This window comes from Rhinoderma darwinii, chromosome 13, assembly GCF_050947455.1.
Source record: "Rhinoderma darwinii isolate aRhiDar2 chromosome 13, aRhiDar2.hap1, whole genome shotgun sequence".
Taxonomy (NCBI): domain Eukaryota; kingdom Metazoa; phylum Chordata; class Amphibia; order Anura; family Rhinodermatidae; genus Rhinoderma; species Rhinoderma darwinii.
In genome coordinates, this window is record NC_134699.1 from 31,703,789 (window position 1) to 31,722,570 (window position 18,782).

Consider the following 18,782-nt stretch of genomic DNA (forward strand, 5'->3'; position numbering starts at 1 on the left):
GTGTGCAACTTTTCCCCTGATTACAAAGATCCCGGTCGGGGTTGCCACCCTCAGGTATCACGCCGACCACCCCTAAAGTTCTAGTAGTTATTACCTTTACAGTATGTATATTGTGGGGAAATAAAATCATCTTCTTCCCATTGTGATTATACCCCTGTGGCCATGTAAGTCGTGCCTTTATGGGCATGAAACCAGATATTTTTGACTGCTATTCAGTGCCTTTTCCTCCTGCATCGCCCCTTTCGCACCCACGACAACCCGACATAGTCACGCAGTATGGCTTGGCAATGTGACGCGCTTCATTTCCATTGTCAGAGTCTTCCCCATTGCTACTACTACAGTTCTGGGCAAAGAGAGACGGCTGTCGCCACAGCAAATTGAAAGTTTCCAGCCCCAGGAGCCCCAACTGATCACAGTGATGTGTCAAAATGGGTGCAAAGGAAAAGTTTAGAAGTTGCCTATGACAACCAATCAGATAGCTGCTTTCATTTTTCAAAGGGTCTTTAAAAAAAAAAAGTGGACTCTGATTGGTCGACGCCTACACTTTTCCGTTGCAGCCGTTTTGATCAAATCTCCACCAATACCTTATCACAAACCCTGACAAATACAAAGCTTGCTGTGTGCACACGGTCTGTAGATGGCACCCTGCGTTACCGGAGGGACGGCCCTTTAAATCCGTGCACTGCACAACTCCCGCCTCCTTGACTATTCCCTCCCCGCATCTCCACGCTGAGACGTCAGAGAACCGGGGAGAGCCGTGTGACCGCAGCCTCTGGTGTCAATGTCCCGTCCATGAATCCTGACGACAAGGGCAACTGGAGGACTCGTCACAGACAAGGTCTCCGGGCTAATGGCGCCGTGTAATGTGCAGGGACGCTGGTTGTGCGGCGCTCTGCACCCTTATCCTGCGGTGGCTCCAGTGCTGGGTATCATGTGGCACCTCACTGCCATAGACTTTCCATGAAGGAAGGGTGATAGTGCTGCAGAAATGGTTGTGAGGTGGAGATAAATCTAGATCTATCATTACACAGACATGAGGCTGCTATATGGCAGATTGTATTCCAGTATGGGGGGGGGGGGGTGAACTTTAACATCTAGTCTGGGTTATAGACCAGGAGGGCGGCCATAGATGGGGGAAAAAAACCACAAAACGGTTCTCTTTTACTTTTCATCCGCAGAGTATTCTCCTAGTCATTGACGTAGTACACACATGGCGATTTTGCTGCTGCGGCGTTTCACATAATTTCTTGGAGATCAGCGGAGTCCGTGTAACGCTTATGCCTGATTATTATGACAGAACAGTAACATGTGAGGAAACTCCTATAGTTAACCAGAATAGGTGGCCGTTTAGGTGGTTCACCAGGACAGACCCCCTTTCATTTAGGGCATCTAGCAAACGTCCTATGATAAACAGGCCACAGAATTCTGCTGAGCAGCTTCCCAGGCTCCCATTCGGACGTCACTAAGGGTGTATTCACACGTTGCGGTTTTGTGCGGCTATAAAGTGTGTATCAACTAGTGGGCGCACAATTTTGCACTTATAGGACCGATTTTACCCGCAACAATGCACCGCCATTAAAGGCTGTTTGAGAGCCGTGCCGAACCTGGTGCTGGTGCGGTTGTTGGTCGCCGGCCCCTTGTGGCCTTACCCTTAGGAGCACGGCCTGATTTGCTCATTTAGGGTCTTGCTCAGCGGTTTGGCAGAGCGGGATTAAGTGACTGTATTCATTGCTTTATTTTTATGGTGTTGTGGATGTGACCGTGTGGTCCTTGTAGATTAGTCAGCCTAGCGGGGTGTAAAGATAAAATACAGGGTACGCGCTGGAGTAATAGCGGAGCAGTCGGCAGGTACAGGAGCTCCCGCTGGCCAGTTCTTGGGTAATGGGTCGGGCCTGCTGACTGACTCCAAACCTTCCAGTCCAACCTTTTTAGATTCCTAAAACACGATACATTTCTGACCCACTTTCATGCTCCGTCTATTAATGAACTCCAATGAATGCAGGTGGATAACGGATAACTGAGCGCGATCCGTCTGCCATCCATTTATGATCTGCCTTTCCCATAGGAACCTAGATTTAAGGAACAGCAAGTAGGGTGAACGTTCAGAATGAGATTACTAGCTGATGCATAGAAATATACATTTTTCTCGCAAAAATTTACATTCAAAGTGTTTTTTTCACTTCAGTGTTTTATGACATGTTTATAGGACACATTGGTGCGGGTCCAACTATTGGGGCCCCCACTGATGTCCAGAACGGGACAATTGTAGTCCCAACTGGGGAAGAGACGCTGGTTCTTGACCGTACATGTATCCTGGTTTCAGCCTATCTCCATCAATGTCTATTACTGATTTACAGAACGGAATCTCATGTACACATAGAAAAGTTGAAAACTGTCAGGTGACCTTGAAAAAAAAAAAATCCTGTTAATCATTAACGTTTTATTAACCATTGTATGACCATTTTATTATTTTAGAGGCGAGATTGAACACCTGTATGGTGCACGGTGGGATCTATTTCTGCAGATACTGATTCAGCGCAGATTCCGCAACATGCCTGGTAAGTACCATGTCTGGTGTAACCAGGAGGGTAGAGCCTGGTGTTGGGTGCCTATGTGGGAATGAGGAGAGCTGTTTATTCAGACTGGGTTCACGTGATTCTGCCCCCAGTCAGATGGTCGTACTGCTCATTCATAAATGAGACATGGCTCTGCGTTGCCATTATATTTAGCTAGAATTGAAATAGTGGCAGTAATTCGTGAAAAGTTCAGGTCAGGTTTTTTTTCATGCATTTCCGCTGCTCTTGCCACATTAGCAAAAATGGGTGGGGCAGGACCACCCGCAGTCTGACACATTTACTATAATTTAGCTGGAAGCTGGTGTTAATTATAGGGGAAACCCACGCCAGCTGTTAGCTCCATTTGTTTTTTTGCAGGAGAATTTATATTTTTTTCAATGACACAATTTTGAGAACATAGAACTCTCATTGATTAGCTTTTATTATTTTTTAGCGGGTTAATGGGGAAAAAACTGCAATTCCGCCATAGTTTTCTTTTTTTTTTTTTCTACTTTGTTCACCATGTGGTACACATAACGTTTTAACTTTGTTATATGGGTCATTGCGAATAACTATAAGGCAAGCTGCACACGACCGAGTAACACTCGGGCCGTTTTTCACAGCATCCGAGTGGCACTTAATAGTTTTCACGGACCCATTCACTTTAGCGGGTGAATCTGTGAAAATTAACCCGACTCTCTGATCCATGGATCACGGACGGGACTCGTGCGGCGCACATGGTTGTGTGCATTAGGCCTTAGTGGATTTTTAATGGGGGAAATGGTTTCTATTGTTTTGTTTGTGTTTTTTTGGGGGTTTTTTTTTTTTAAATTTAATTTAATTGATTAAAAGAAATTAAAATAGTTTAAAGTCCAACTAGAGAACTTGAAAGTGTGATCCCCTGATCGCTTCAATAATGAATCCACATCCACATTAACAATATTGAAGTGTTGAAGATGTCTCCTATCCCCAGAAAAGTGGTGAAATATCAGTGTGTTAAATTTCAAACTGAAATCTTAACCTGTACATTTTAACTCCATGATTTTATGTTTCTCTATATGTTTAATACGTTATAATTATTTGACTTAAACGTGGCTCCCGACCGTCACTCAAAGTTGAAGGTGACTCACAAGTTACAAAAGGTTGGGCACCGCTGCTCTAGACTATATCTGTAGTTCACTAGTTACAATTTGAAAGTTACAAGAAGTCTCCATGTAGCCCCAGCGGTCATTCCCATTTACACCGGCCAATTATGGGCGAACAAGTGATCGTGCGAATGCTCGTTCACTATCATTGCCCAATTGTGCGTCAGCTAATTTCAGCTTTTATGCTGCCCTGAAAATCATGGTCACTAACACATCTCCCCATGTAAACCCTATTCGGGCCTTTGGACGTCCTAGAAGCTAGTCCTTACTTTGGTGGACCCGAGCCATCCATTTATTGCATGAGTGGTCATTCGTGTGAATGGCCGCCACACAATACTACATTGTTAATGTCAAGGCTTCCACTGGTGCCGGGAGACGGACGATGAGACAACCCCTTTGAAGAAATAGTCTAGGAAAACGGATACACGTGTTGTGCCCATTGCAGGGCTCGAGGGGGCAGTGTATTACGCAGGGGATTCAAAGAACGTCAAACAGAATTCCGTGTCATGCACTGCGGCCTCAAGACCTGCACTAGGCGTAACACAATGTATCCGTTTTCCTGGAGTGTTCTAGTGTTTGTACCAGAAAACCATTGCATTATATATACCCAGTCAGATTCCAGTTTCCATTTTCTAACCTGCACTGGAAAAGTTTAAGTTATTGTCTTACCGGTCGCTCTGAGCAGCTGCTCCTCTTTGGTCCGTACTATCATTAAGGCCCCATGCACGAGACCATAGAAATTGCGGATCCATTAATTTCTATTTGCCACGTACACCTTTCCGTATATTTACAGATGTGTGTCCGAGCCGTAAAAATGATCTACAAAATATAGATGTCCTGTACGTAATTGCGGGCGGCTACGGATGTGTATACATACCAGTTGGATCCGTATTTGCAGACAGTAAAAACCCTTCCTGTCATGTGCATGAGTCCTGATACGTGAGGCTCAGTATTTAATCATTTAGAGTACTGTCCCTGTACTGATGGTGCTTGAACAATCCCTGTCTTTACATAAAGGTATATTAATCTCATTATGTCTAGGCATGACCCAGTGACTTGGTGGTTAGGGTACAGGCAGACGTAGCGACCCTTATCTGGCCGAGATGACGTGCATATTAGACAGACACGGCCTGCTACATGTGTCCATGCTTTACAATATGGAGTGTATTCTATCCCTCTATATCAGTTGAAGGAGGAGGAAGGGTATGGTCTAGGTCTAGGACCTAGACTGGTGATAACAAAACATATGTTGCCCTTTACTCCTTTTAGAGAAGGGGGAAATGTCCCAGAATGGGAGGTCATGGTGATGTTGAAACATTCCTTGTTCTTGTCATTACAGGAGTTTGATCCCCACATTGTGTTATAATTGTATGTCTTTATTTTCCAGTTACAGATCAAGCATTTGTGACCTTTTGCACAAATGACATATACTGTCAAGGTGCATTGGTTTTGGGGAAATCTTTAAGGAATCGTGAAACATCCCGCATGTTGGTGGTAATGATTACATCTCAAGTCACTGCTCGTATGAGGTAAGACTAGGTATAGACACAAAGATTTAGGCCAGGGCTATACCTAGACTTTTTGTAGCTCTACTGATTGTTTAAAGAGGCTCTGTCACCAGATTATAAGTGCCCGATCTCCTACATAATGTGATCGGCGCTGTAATGTAGATAACAGCAGTGGTTTTTATTTTGAAAAACAATCATTTTTGAGCAATTTTAGATTTATGCTAATGAGTTTCTTAAAGACCAACTGGGCGTGTTTTTACTTTTGACCAACTGGGTGTTGTACAGAGGAGTGTATGACGCTGACCAATCCGTGACTAATCAGCGTCATACACTTCTCGTTGTTCCAGCCCAGCTTCTTTCACTGCACAATCACACTGTGTTGTGGATCATGCTGGCCTGGAACAACGAGAAGTGTATGAGGCTGATTGGTCAGCCTCATACACTTCTTTACAACACCCACTTGGTCAAAAGTAAAACTCATTTGCATAAATCTAAAATTGCTCATAACTTGCTAAAGAATGATCGTTTTTCAAAATAAAAACCACTGCTGTTCTCTACATTACAGCGGCGATAAGACTATGTAGGAGATGGGGCACTTATAATCTGGTGACAGAGCCTCTTTAACTATTGAGTGACAGCTGCAGTCTGCAAGATTAAATGCAACTCAATATATTCATTTGGACCGCAGCTGTAGCTCAAGAGTTCAAATCAATCAGTAGCACTACAAAGTCTAGGTGTAGCCCTGGCCTTATCCTGCTCAAGCAAACAGTCTCATGTGTTTTTGTTCTCGGAGCATTATTCTTTAAAGGAACACTCCGGGCAGAACATATGCTTTTTGTTGTGCCTACTATGGCATAACACAGTAATTCCGTCCTGCCGAGAGTGTTCCTTTCACACCTTAACGACATACCACGTACATGTACGTGGTAGCCATTATGGGGACGTATGGAGCGGGCTCACGGGCGGGTGACGGTTATGTTCTACAGCTGACATGTCACTGCAACGGGTGGAAACAAAGATCACTTTGATTCCGCCCGTTTAACACCTTAAAGAAGTTTTCCTAGTTAAAACTTGTATGCGTTAATGCCTTTAACTTGTGAATGTAAATACATTTGTAATGTACTTGGTTTCCAAATTGGCCCCGTTTCCCGATGCTGCTGTGGGGCACGTGACGGGTGACGTCACTCTGCCTGACGTGCCGTGTATGGGCTGTTCTGTTATACAGCCAGTAACGCGCATGCGCAGTCCCTGCTGTTCTCTCGAGTACATTACAAATGTATTTACATCCACAAGTTAAAAGCATTAGCACATACAAGTTTTAACTCTGAAAACCCCTTTAAATGACACGGTCAGCCGTGACTGCGGCATTTAAATTTTTAGAATCAGGGGGGTGCCCCCGCAAACACGCCGTTGCACCGCCCTAACCCGACGCGATCGGCCGGTGACAATGGTTGTCATGGCAGCCTGGGGGCAGGGCATCCAAGGGGACTGTCAGAATCCTGATATACTGCAATACATTAGTATTGCAGTATATCATGCAAGTGATCCAACGATCGTTGGTTCGAGTCCCCTAAGGGGGCTAGTAAGAAAACGTTAAATAAAGTTTTATCTGATGTTCCAAAAAATATATATTTAAAAGTTTAAAAAAAAGCACTTTTTTTTTCTTTCCTGGAGCAATATTAACCCCTTCACAACTGCCATACGGCTATATACGTTCCAACTGCCAATGCCCTGTGCAGTTGCCACTTGTACAAATGTCGACAGCCTTGAACGGGGTTTAATGAGTGCAGTGCTGCTTCAGTGTGAGCAGCGCTGCACTCATGTCTCCCTCTAGGAGCGGAATCCCGGGCAAGCTTTCTGGCTAGAGTTTCCCCTCCTAGAGGGAACCCCCAACGGCTCTGCATCCCCGCTGTAAATAGGTTTCCCCCCTCCCTGTAGATAGCAACCCCCCCCCTGTAGATAGGGCCACCTAAGCTCCTACTAGGAGCGGAATCCCCGGTGTCAGTTCGCTCTGTGCGGTGGATTCCGCTTCTAGAGAGAGCCCCTGACTTCACGGTCCACCGTCATATATGGACAGAGACATCAGGGGCTCCCTCTAGGAGCGGAATCCCCAGCCAGATAGATTCCGCTGCTACAGTGGTGCTATTTACAAGAAGGGGGTGCCAATTACAGGGGTGGGTGCAATCTGCAGGGGGTGTGGTTCTGTCTACAGGGGGTGCTATATACAGGGGTTGTGGCATTATTTACATGAGCACTGTGGCATTATATGGGTACTACCTACAGGGGACACTGGCACTGTCTAAGTGGGCAATGTGTGGCACAATGTGGGCACTATCTACAGTGGGAACTGTGGCACCTGACCCTATTTACAGTGGGCACTATCTATGTGAGCACTGGCACGAACTACAGTGGGCAATGTGGCACTATCTATAGTGGTCTTGCGTCACTATCTACATGGGCACTGTGGTGTTTTCAGGTGGCTGCGACCAAAAAAACCTGAATGAATAAAATTCTTTTTATTTTTTTTACCGTTTGTGAAAAATGGATGGCAAATGTTGGTGAAAAACAGTCAGACAGCTGGGAAATAGATTAAAATTTTGAGACATATTGATGCAAAACAGCCATGAAAAACTGACCGTTAATTTGTTGTTAATTGCCCTTTTTTTCACGTCGTGTGAATATATTCTTGTAACTCTTATCTGCTCACAAAGATCCAGGGTGACAGTATATATATTTCCAAAAAAGTGGGTTTTTTTCAAATTTTTTGTGATTTGTCTGCTCATTAAAAACATGGGATTAATTAAACTAATCTAGAAAATGAAAGCCTCATGAGTATTGTAAAAAAAAAAACGAAGTAAGAATAGTTGTGATATTCAAAGCGGTTGCAAAGATATTATCATTTAAAGAAGTGCATATCAGAAAAGGAAAATTTGACCTGGACATGGGTATAAATGACCCTTGGTCATGAAAGGGTTAAAAATAAAAGTTAATACAACTGGTATCGCCGCGTCCGTAACAGTCCGAACTATCACAATATAGAGTTGTTTAACCCACTCGGTGAGCGGCGTAAAAAAAAAATATATATAGATCATGCAAATTGATGTTTTTTGGTCACATAAAAAGTGATCAAAGTCGCATGTACCCCAATGTGGTATCGGTGAAAACTACAGCTCACCCTGCAAAATATATGCCCCCACACCGCTAAATTGATGGGAAAATGAAAGTTATGGCTCTCAGAATATGGTGACGCAAAACATTTTTCTTTTTAGCAAATAGTTTTGTTTTTTTTTAAAGTGGTAAAACATAAAACAAAGCATAAATTTGGTATCGCTGTAATCGTATCAACCTGTAGAAGGTGAATATGCAGTTTTTACCATTTGATAGACACCATATAAACAACCGCCAAAAAAAAATTGGCATAATCGCTGTTTTTTGCCCAATTCACCCAACAAATAAAAAAAATTCAGCTTCCCAGTACATTATGCGATACAATAAATGGTGCCATGAAAAACTGCAACTTGTCCCGCAAAAAGCCCTCATACGGCTATGTCGATGAAGAAATAAAAAAGTTATGGCCTTTGAATTCTGTACTAATGATGTACCGCATTATCCTTTGGATTAAGGGTGTGAGGATTGTTGTAAACGCTCATGTTTTTGTTTTTTTTCAAAAAAACAACAACATTTTAATTGGAAAAAAAAAAGTTATGGCCTTTGGAAGGTGGGGAGGAAAAATAAAAAAACGAATATTGGCCCTGTTATTATGGGGTTAATATACTTGATAACTGAACTGCACTCATTACTCACTTTCCATATATTTTTCTGTTTTCAAGGGCAATTCTCAGTAAAGTTTTTGATGAAGTTTTGGAGGTGGACGTTCTAGACAGTGCAGATTTGGTGCGGTTGTCCTTACTCAAACGTCCAGAACTTGGCATAACCTTCACTAAAATTCAGAGCTGGACCCTCACGCAGTATACGAAGTGTGTGTACATGGATGCGGACACAATTGTAAGTGCACTTTCATTAACCTCTTCTATGATGATGATAAGCTTAATTCTTCAACTTTCGGATAAAAGATTCTAATTGACATCCCGACATGCTTGGTTCTGTCAGACAGGATAAACCTCAATATCCGTGTAATCGTGTATTATTTGTGTAACAGGCACTTCGGAACATCGATGAATTATTCGATCGGGAAGAATTTTCAGCGGCTCCTGATTCTGGTTGGCCTGACTGTTTTAACAGTGGAGTGTTTGTCTTCAGACCTTCGCTTGACACTTTCAGACGGCTTGTAGCGTATGCCGAGGAGCATGGCAGCTTTGATGGTAAGGCTTCATTAAGTACAATGCATCCTATTGAATACTGTGCATTGCTGGAAATAAATCTATGCCGTATCTTATCTTATGGTAAATATGGGTGATATGTGATATGGCAGCCATATCACATATTTCTTCTACACTGATAGCTGAAGACTGGTTGTATGCTTCTCCATTCTTTCTTGCAGGCGGTGACCAGGGCCTGTTGAACAGTTTTTATAGTAACTGGGCGACCGCAGACATCAGCAAACACTTGCCTTTCATCTATAACTTGAGCATAAGTTCTGTGTACACTTATGTACCCGCATTTAAACAGTAAGTACCAATGATCCAAGCTGAAGGTATTGATAGATGGTCACGTATATGGAAATAATTCTGCCTGCTAAAACGATTTCTACCATCGTAGTGTTTAAGAATTTCACGTTTGGATCTGTGCAAATGTCATAATCTTGCAGATGAGGTTGTATAGAGACTGCAATAAATGTCTATGTATCAGAAATATAAAAATGTCAAGTTCTAACTCTCCAAAGTTGATTCTCTATCAAACCAGGATTATGAGCCTGGCCAGAACTGACCATATTGGCCTTATTCACACTAACTTATTTCATGTCCGTGTTCTGTCTAACGGACAGCACACTGACTGCTATTCAAAGGGGCTATTCATAGATACATGTTTTTTTCAGAGTGTGTGGCTGTTGCGTGAAACTCACCATGTGTCCTATTCTGGTCCGTTTTTGCGGATCAGTCTCACACATTAAAGTCTATGGGTGTGTGAAGAGTTCAAGGATTTTTTTTTTTATATCCGTTGCTGAAGAAATGCAGAGAAAAAAAAAAGTGATACCAGGTAGTCCTTGCAGAGGAGAAACGCAGATGACGCAACTCGGACAGTCATATGCAGGAAAAACAGCCAGTTTTTTGCGGACACAAATCTGAGTCGCTTGTGTGAATAAGGCCTAACGGATTTGAACATAACTAAGTGGTCTGATTCTATGGATTGCATTAGATACACAAAATATAACTTCTTATAATAGAGCTAATAAATTCATATATGTATGTTCAACATATTATTTGAGACCCCTTATGCTCTATATATTTATGCCAACTTAAAATTGTTTTAAAATATTAAGTGACTGTAATATATACCACACATGCATCCTTGAATATAAAACATCATGCAAATGTCTCTATTACAGGTTTGGGTCCGAGGCAAAGGTTGTTCATTTTATAGGTACGCCAAAGCCCTGGAATTGCAAATATAATCCACAAACCAAATGGATTGCAGAGGAGGAGTCTCTAAATAGAGATCAGCACCTTCCATTCCTTGTCCACTGGTGGGAGACTTACATTTCCGACGTCTTACCTTTATTAACGGAACAAGAGGAGCTTGATGGCACAGACAAGGTAAATCTGTGTGTAAATTGATTTATTTCTAGGCGTCATGCACACTATCCGGTTATGTTCAAACAACGTAAACACTATGGAATTTCCGACCCAATTTTCTATGCGGTAATTCTGCAGCGTTTTCGCAAATGAAATTGACGTGACGCAGATAGAGAATCTGTACCGCGTTTCCATTTTCCGCACTTCTGACTCACATTGTGATGCACATAAACCCAATGGTTTGACAGGTTTTTTTCATATTTGTTTTTGTGAAATTTTGTCACCAGCATCATTTTGGAAGTCTTGAACTTCAGCTGAAAAGTGAGAATCCATCCTCTGACTGCTCCACGGAAGCTCATTTAGATGACCCTGCGAACACTGTAAGTTCATGTGACTGTGGCTAATCTTACGGTTTTGTACAAATTGTTTGGATTTTTTAGTGTTGTGTGTAAGTTTACTTAAAGGTGATGTCTAGGATTAGAAAAACATGGCTGCTTTCTCCCAGAAACAGCGCCTCACTTGTCGATGGGTTGTGTCTGATATTGCAGCTCAGCTCCTTTGCACTGAATGTGGCTGCAATACCACACACAACCTGTGACCAGGGATGATGCCGTTTTTGAAAAACAGACATATTTTTCTAATCCTGGACCACCCTTTTATTGAGTTCTTACTAGTGTGGAAGATTCTAGACTATGCTCTGTCTAAATGGGGAGAGGGGAGTAAGGTGCTGCCAGATACCTCTGGTGGCGGCTTATCTCCCCTGATCACATAGGGATTGAGCATGCTGAAATTCTGAGATTCTTCTCTCCCCCGACATCTGCTGTCAGGGGAGAGTTGGGAGGCCTCATACACATTTAGAAGTTCAACCAATCCTGCTAAAATTGGCAGGTTCAGCCGACCTCATTCTAATGTGTATGGGCCGCCTTTCCTTCGCCCCACACATGTGAGCAGGGTTAATACAATGGCACACATTAATGAAATGTGTGATCAGGCACAAATGTTAATGTTTTTCTATCATGTATGACCGATTTACCAAAAAAATGCATGAAGAGCATGGCTAAAAAAAATCTCATGATAGTTGTGCTAAGTTTAGCATTGATTTGCACCATTTTTGGTGTAAAATCCTGACCTCTATGTACAAAAGCCATGAGGTGGTGTACGGGTCTAGAATGTGAGGAGTTGAACCAAATATATTATTTAGCCAGTGCTGTTATTTTGAGACCTTTTGGATGATTTGCAATAAATAGTTCTGTTGCTACAGACTGTTATGAGACCAGTTCTACGCCATCCGATCTGGTAATGTTTGCTTTATTGTGAGAAGATTAAATTCTGTTGGTAGACATAATGAATAACTTGCACGTAAAAGGTCACACCCCATATGTATTTTTTTTTGTGTCCATATTCTAATACGGATGCAATAACCTGACTTTCAGCAGTTCATCAGAGCCAGGGTTAGGGAACCATAAAAGCCTACAGTGCTTCAACTCCGGTTCCGATGACCCGCCGGAGATCCAGGAGTTGCATCCGTAATATGATCGTAAAAAAGCACCTGTATTATGCCCGTCTGAAAGCAGCCAAAAAGTGGGTTTCTGATCATATCTTTATATTATGGAACTGCTACAATCCCACAACAGTCTTTAACTATGTGAAATACAATGTAGGGATTACTTGTAGAAACCGGTTATGCATCTAACTACTGTCTTTCTAGCAACCCAGTAGTAGCTCTGAGCAACGTGCACTTGATGACAATCTACAAGCTCAAGACCTCCTCCCCTCCCAGCTCAGCCCTCAGCCTGTAACTCAAGACTCCGTCTATATGGTACTTCCACTGGCTCTCCTCCATCACCTGCTTCTTCTGCTCTCTCCCTATATAACTATATATATACATCACTTTAATTTACTTTCAGAATCACTTAGAAATGAAAATGAAAAAGCGTTTCAATATTCAGGCTTTACATTGTAATTATTTTCATGTACTTGGGCTGCTTCTTACATTGTACCTTTTTACTGTGTGCAGTAACACCATGGAATAAAATATTTTATTAGGTTAATCAGCATTAAATGGGTTATCTGGGAAGTGACATTTTTAAAGTAGTGGCTGCAAATGAAATAAACCAAAAAAGCAATACCTATCTCTTCCACAGGCGATCCAGTGCGGAGGCTCCGTTGGCACTCCCGGTGGTTGCTTACATATAGGTATCATGTAACCTCTGCAGCCAATCACAGGGCTCAGCGGGCTCTTTGCTGATAAATCGTATTTCTGGTATCATGCCAGAAACCTAGTCGCTGAGCCTTCTTATTGGCTGCAGTGGTCACATGCTATGTGCATCCAAACAACCACCAGGAGTGCCAGCGCTGGATTGCCAGGGGCTAGGATAAGTAAGCATTTCTATATTTATTTATTTTTGGTTGGTTTTATTTAATTTGCAGCCCCTACTACGGCTCACATTGTATGTTTATGAACTTGTCTTGCGCCTAACAAGCTGCGCCGATCATGGCCTAAGACGCTATTGTCTTTTCAGATCGGGGGCTCTATCGGGGGCAGAATTTGCCCAGCTTCTTAGACTTTATGGAAACGTCCTGTCTGTATGTAACATTTTACATCACAGCTGTGCACTTACTACCTACAGACTATGCTGCTGATATAATACATAAATGTTTTATTGCTGGTGTTATTGTTAGTACTGCATGCTCTCATCACTGTTGAAGGGGGTTTATACTTTGAGCTGTTTGGTGGTCAGTAGAGTGATCCTTAATTAAAAGTTTACAATACACTTGTGCCCTGTATAAAAACTTGTAGACAATGCTGTATGGACACAAGGGGGCATATTTACTTTTTGAGATGTGCCAGTAATCTAAGCCAACCTAGAGGTGGTACAAGGAAGAAAAAAAGCATGTAACGTGTCTAGAAAAAGGTGCCAAATTTATCAGAGCACGTGCACCACCTTGATACATTTTGGCGCATCTTTTGACTAGTGTTGTCCCGATACCAGAATTTGGACTTCGCAATACTACACAAAGTATTATCTAATTACGAAAGCAAATCTATACTTTAACCCAAAAAATGCAAAAATAAAAAGTCCTATTTTCTGATGTGAGGCACTGGGTGTTATGAATTTTGCTACTGGACGTGCCTCACATTAAATAGTAATTAACCCCATCATGTACCACTGGAAAACATTGGGTTAATGTGTGCGGTACATGATGGGGCTAATTACTATTAATGTGGGGCCCATGGAGGTTCAAAATTCATAATCTCATGTGCCTCATACCAATAAGTGACCCATCATTTCCCTCGCATAATGGCAACTTTGGGTTTTACCCCTTAGGGACGCTGACAATTTTTGCCTTGAGGACAGCACAATTTTTTTTCTAATTTGCATCCTGCTCTCGTATATTTTGCATTTTTTGCTCGACTTGGCTTTATGATATTTTGCTTTTGGTACACTTAGGTTATCGTTTAATCAATACAAATGTTTATTTTTGCAAAAATGCAGGGAGAAAAAAAAAGCTTTTATTTTTAATATAAATGTGTTGTGCAGATCTTTATGGTCGCTATGATGCCAAATATGTGTCATTTTATGTATTGGGACTTTATTTTAATTTTTATTTAAAAAAAAAAAAATAAAAATTCTACAGGTTTTTTTTTTTTAGTAATTTTATTTTAATTTGCTGGCTTATCTATATTCCAGTACATTAGCCTGTGTACTGATAGTACACAAGCATTTGTTGGGAATACCAAATCTGATCAGACAGCCCTGGGATCCTTCAATGGAATTTCATAACCTCTCAGGAATACAGTAGTTGGCTGCTTACCGCCTGGAGTTCCAGTTGATGCCTATTTAAACGTCACAAAGTGATGGACGCCTCTGTAAATAAATGTTGTGTTTCCTATAGGAATAGCTTTCGTACAATGCTGCACAAACTCACAGGAGGACTAGCCTAGAAATTGATGGACGCCCACTGGTATCAATGTGGGAGCCTTGTTTCTCTTCAGGGAAACCACATGGCAGCTCCCTGTAGCCAAGCCCCTCAGCACCCCAAAAATCTAATTGTACAGGGGAGGCTGAAACAGGGTTGTCAAAAATAAATAAATCGAAATTTTGCTTAAATATATATCCATAGAAAAGTATAATATTAAATATATAATTTTAAAAAAATTTTTTTATTATTCAGGCTCCCCCCTCTACTTCTGTTTCGGAATTATCTATTCAAGAAGCTGAAGAAGCGCTGAAAACTGAGGAACGCAGGAAATGGGAAGAAGGGCACATTGACTACATGGGAAAATATTCATTTGACAATATCCAGAAGAAGCTAGATCGTTTTTTACAGTGACTTCTCTTCCATTATTCCTACAAGGGTGCTGTGTATGATAACTTTTTTCATTATTTATTGTGCAGTGGCTGAATTAGGTTTTGATTTACTTACCTTTTTGACAATTAAAATTGGAAAGTAAATTGTGTTGGGCTTTTATTTTCAATATTACATAAAACTGTGGGACATTATACTTAAGTCTGTTATTCAAGTCCAAAAACAGTATGAACCTTTAAGAGGTTTAGACAAAGTAGGGCTTCCCATGTTTTTTTTTCTTAACCTGATTAATTGGTGATAAACAATAGAACAAGGCGTAGTCGGATTATTACCACGCGTCTTCACCCTTCTTTACTCGTAGTTTAGCCCTAATCCAGTCTTAGAAGACCTGACTAATAGTCTTTTGGGTCTGGGGGACAAGCTGCCATCGGTCAGTCTATCACCTAAGCTGTTCAGATCAAAGCTGGATATGCACTGCGCTGACCACAAAAGTAAGGAAAAGCTTTGTAACAGTTTCACATACTTTCGCAACTATGTACAGCAAGATTTCTTTGACTGCCTTGTATACAAAGGTCTAAATTGTCGACCAAATCATAAGGAAATGTCTGGTCATCGTTTCTTGAGTTGTAACAGTGGTGATTTGTTACATAGTTTGTATGGTTGAAAAAAAGACTCAGGTCCAAGTTTTTATTAATAATTTGTTTGACATTACTTAATTTCCACTTGGAGACTTCACTATGCGATCTTTAGATCGCTGCTATAATTCTTTGGTATGCTTAGTATACCAGAGCATTATGGCCTGTCAGTATAAATCTGACAGGCAATCTATTAGGAAGTGCCTCTAGCACATCCTAAAAGGCATATGCCCAGGGCAGACCTGGGGGTTCTTATCAGGCCCCCGGCTGCCATGACACCCCATCAGAGGCCCGCCATTGCATTTGCGGGCCGCCGATGGGTGAGAGAGGAAACAAGTTAAATGCATCGGTCGCTATTGACCGCAGCATTTAACGGGTTAAACGGCCGCGATCAAAGTAAACTTCGATCGCCGTCGTTGGAGCAGGAGCCCGGCTGTCATCAGACAGCCGAGCCCCGACTCCAGCCTACATTCGACACCCGTGCAGGGACAGGGCCACTGTGAAATGTCGACAGCCTAGCCTAAGGCCCCTTAGTGACCGCTGTGAAAAGACGTATTGGTGGTCACTAAGGGTTTAAAAAAAAAAGTAACTCCGTGCTGCTTGTCACTTGTAATACTGTGTGTTAGAAGAATTTATATTCTTCTCAAGGAACACATATTCCTGTGTATATAGTCCCCCCAATAGCCGCTCAAACATTTTTCCCACGAAGCTTACTGGTCTATAATTACCCGGGGAAGACCTAGAGCCCTTTTTGAAAATAGGCACCACATTTGCCCTGTGCCAATCCCTTGGCACTATACCAGTCACTAGAGAATCACTGAATATTATGAAGAGGGGGACAGAAATAACAACTAAGCTCTTTAAGAATTCTAGGGTGTAACCCATCTGGTCCCAGGGCCTTGTGTGCATTTATTTTATTTAACTTATACGGAATTGGATGAATGTAGATATGGTCTATCAACTGATATAGCTGCTGCCAGTGCTGTTAATATATCAGCTTCTCTTCTGTTGTGTATATACAGAGCTAAAGAACCCATTTAGTAACTCTGCCTTCTTTTGATCCCCTGTGACCAACTCCCCATTACCATTATCTAGGGGTCCTACATGTTCAGACCTTGGCTTTTTTGCATTTATATACTTGAAGAATTTTTGGGGATTTGTTTTACTATCCTTGGCCACCTGCCTTTCATTTAGTATTTTCACTGATTTTATAAAAAATGTTTACAGATTTTATTAAGCTCTTTGTAATATTCAAAAGCTACAGCTGTACCCTCAGATTTGTATTTTTCAAATGCTCTTTTTTGGTCATATATTGCCCTTTTCACAGAAGGTGTAAGCCATTTGGGGTTTAATTTTAGTCGTTTATACTTGTACCTATAGGAATACATTTTGCACTTTAATTATACAAAGTAGATTTTAAGATCTCCCATTTATCATATGTACCATTATTTGACATTAGTTCTTCCCAGTCTATGCCCTGAATTGCAGCCCTCTTCTTAAAATTAAGTGTTTTTGCCCTCCCAGCCTGTTTCTTTTTTACAGCATAGGTAAAATGTACCTATATTATGATCACTGTTACCGAGGTTTTCACGAACATTGACATTCCTAACAAGATCTGCATTATTAGAAATGACCAGATCCAACAGAGCTTCACCTCTAGTCGGGTCTTCCACAAACTGGCCCATAAAATTTTCCTACAACAGGTTGAGGAAATTTCTCCCCTTCCCAGTTGTAGCCGAACCATGACGCCAATTAATATCCAGATAATTAAAATCTCCCATTATCACTACAGTACCCGCCTGTGCAGCCCGCTCCATCTGTTTATATAGCTGAACTTCCATCGCCGTTATATTGGGGGGGTCTATAGATTACACCAAAAGTAATTTTTCCAGTGTTTACCTCCCTTTGTAATTCCACCCACAAGGTTCCAACCTCCTCACAATCTTCACCCACTATTGTCTCTTTCTCACTCCTTCATATCACTTCTCACATACAGACATACACCACCACCTATCCTATTTGCCCTGTCTTTCCAAAACCGGTTTGTGCATTATTCTCCCTGCACAGGACTGTGGCTTTACAGGGCCATTTACGTCCTGCCGTAGGCCCAGTTCACACAGTTTGATGCGGAAACCACATCAGAATCTGCACCAAAAAGCGTCCGAAACCACCTTCCATTGATTTCATTGGGAGGCAGAGGCGTCTTTTCCCACGGTGGCTTTTAACATGCTATGGTTATGCCTCTGACCTCCCATTGAAATCAATGGGAGGCATAGAGCTTTTTTGCTGCGTTTTTTTTTGACTGGTGCTCAATAGCTGCGGGCGAAAAACGCGGCAAGAAATTGCTAAGAAGTAGTTATTTTTCATAAGATTAGCCAGGGCTTTTTATGGGTGAAAATACCATGGAAAGGATTAAAGTTCCCATGATTCTTCCACCCTCTCAAAGACATTGCCTCTGTTTACAGCTGTCTGTATGCCCCTCTATTGCAAGGTATAAGGTAATGCTGTTATGTCTGCTACTGAGACACAGTTTTCTCTTCTGCTGCCCAGCATGTGAAACACGATCCTTCAAGAGACAGGGAGGTAGGAAACCAGGGAGCAGTGGCGATAAGAGGCATGATATGTGCGAGGTCCTGTACTACAGGGGGGGTGATACCAATGTTTTCAGTGTACAGGAGCTCTCACAAGCAGAAGATAAAGCACCAGGATCATGGTACATTAGTAAGTGACTAATCTTAGTGCAGTTAATCCATCAGCACACTATTTCTAAAGATTGGAACCTGGTGCAGAATGTTGTTTGTTTTTTACATTAGATTCACAGATATAATGTATTCTAATTATTTTTCATACCTGTACGTAGAGAAGGCCAGGCCGGCTTTTAAAGAGAATTGGAATTGTCAGAATAAATAGGAGTGTAAAGAAGGGCTCTGGATTT

The 18,782-nt window shown here is 41.8% G+C and overlaps 1 protein-coding gene across 3 annotated transcripts; it reads left to right on the forward strand.

The window, feature by feature from the left end:
* The first annotated feature begins 535 nt into the window (after positions 1–535).
* LOC142666666 (glycogenin-1-like) lies at positions 536–15,358 on the forward strand. 3 transcript variants are annotated; one of them, XM_075846810.1, is made up of 10 exons: positions 536–838; positions 2,476–2,558; positions 5,088–5,229; positions 9,039–9,213; positions 9,368–9,530; positions 9,710–9,836; positions 10,715–10,922; positions 11,189–11,281; positions 12,610–12,720; positions 15,078–15,358. In XM_075846810.1, exons 2-10 carry the CDS (start codon positions 2,552–2,554, stop codon positions 15,234–15,236), a joined length of 1,185 nt encoding a protein of 394 aa, XP_075702925.1. In that variant the 5' UTR covers positions 536–838; positions 2,476–2,551; the 3' UTR covers positions 15,237–15,358. The 3 variants fall into 3 exon arrangements, with proteins under 3 accessions (XP_075702925.1, XP_075702924.1, XP_075702926.1); XM_075846809.1 differs by lacking the exon at positions 536–838 and adding an exon at positions 867–999; XM_075846811.1 differs by lacking the exons at positions 536–838; positions 12,610–12,720 and adding an exon at positions 868–999.
* The last annotated feature ends 3,424 nt before the right edge of the window (positions 15,359–18,782 follow it).

Bases quoted from the DNA above. Each gene is read 5' to 3' on its own strand.
- LOC142666666 (XM_075846809.1), top strand. The intron at 9,531-9,709 runs GTAAGGCTTCAT...TCTTTCTTGCAG, and splicing joins GGAGCATGGCAGCTTTGATG to GCGGTGACCAGGGCCTGTTG. The intron at 12,721-15,077 runs GTACTTCCACTG...TTTATTATTCAG, and splicing joins CTCAAGACTCCGTCTATATG to GCTCCCCCCTCTACTTCTGT.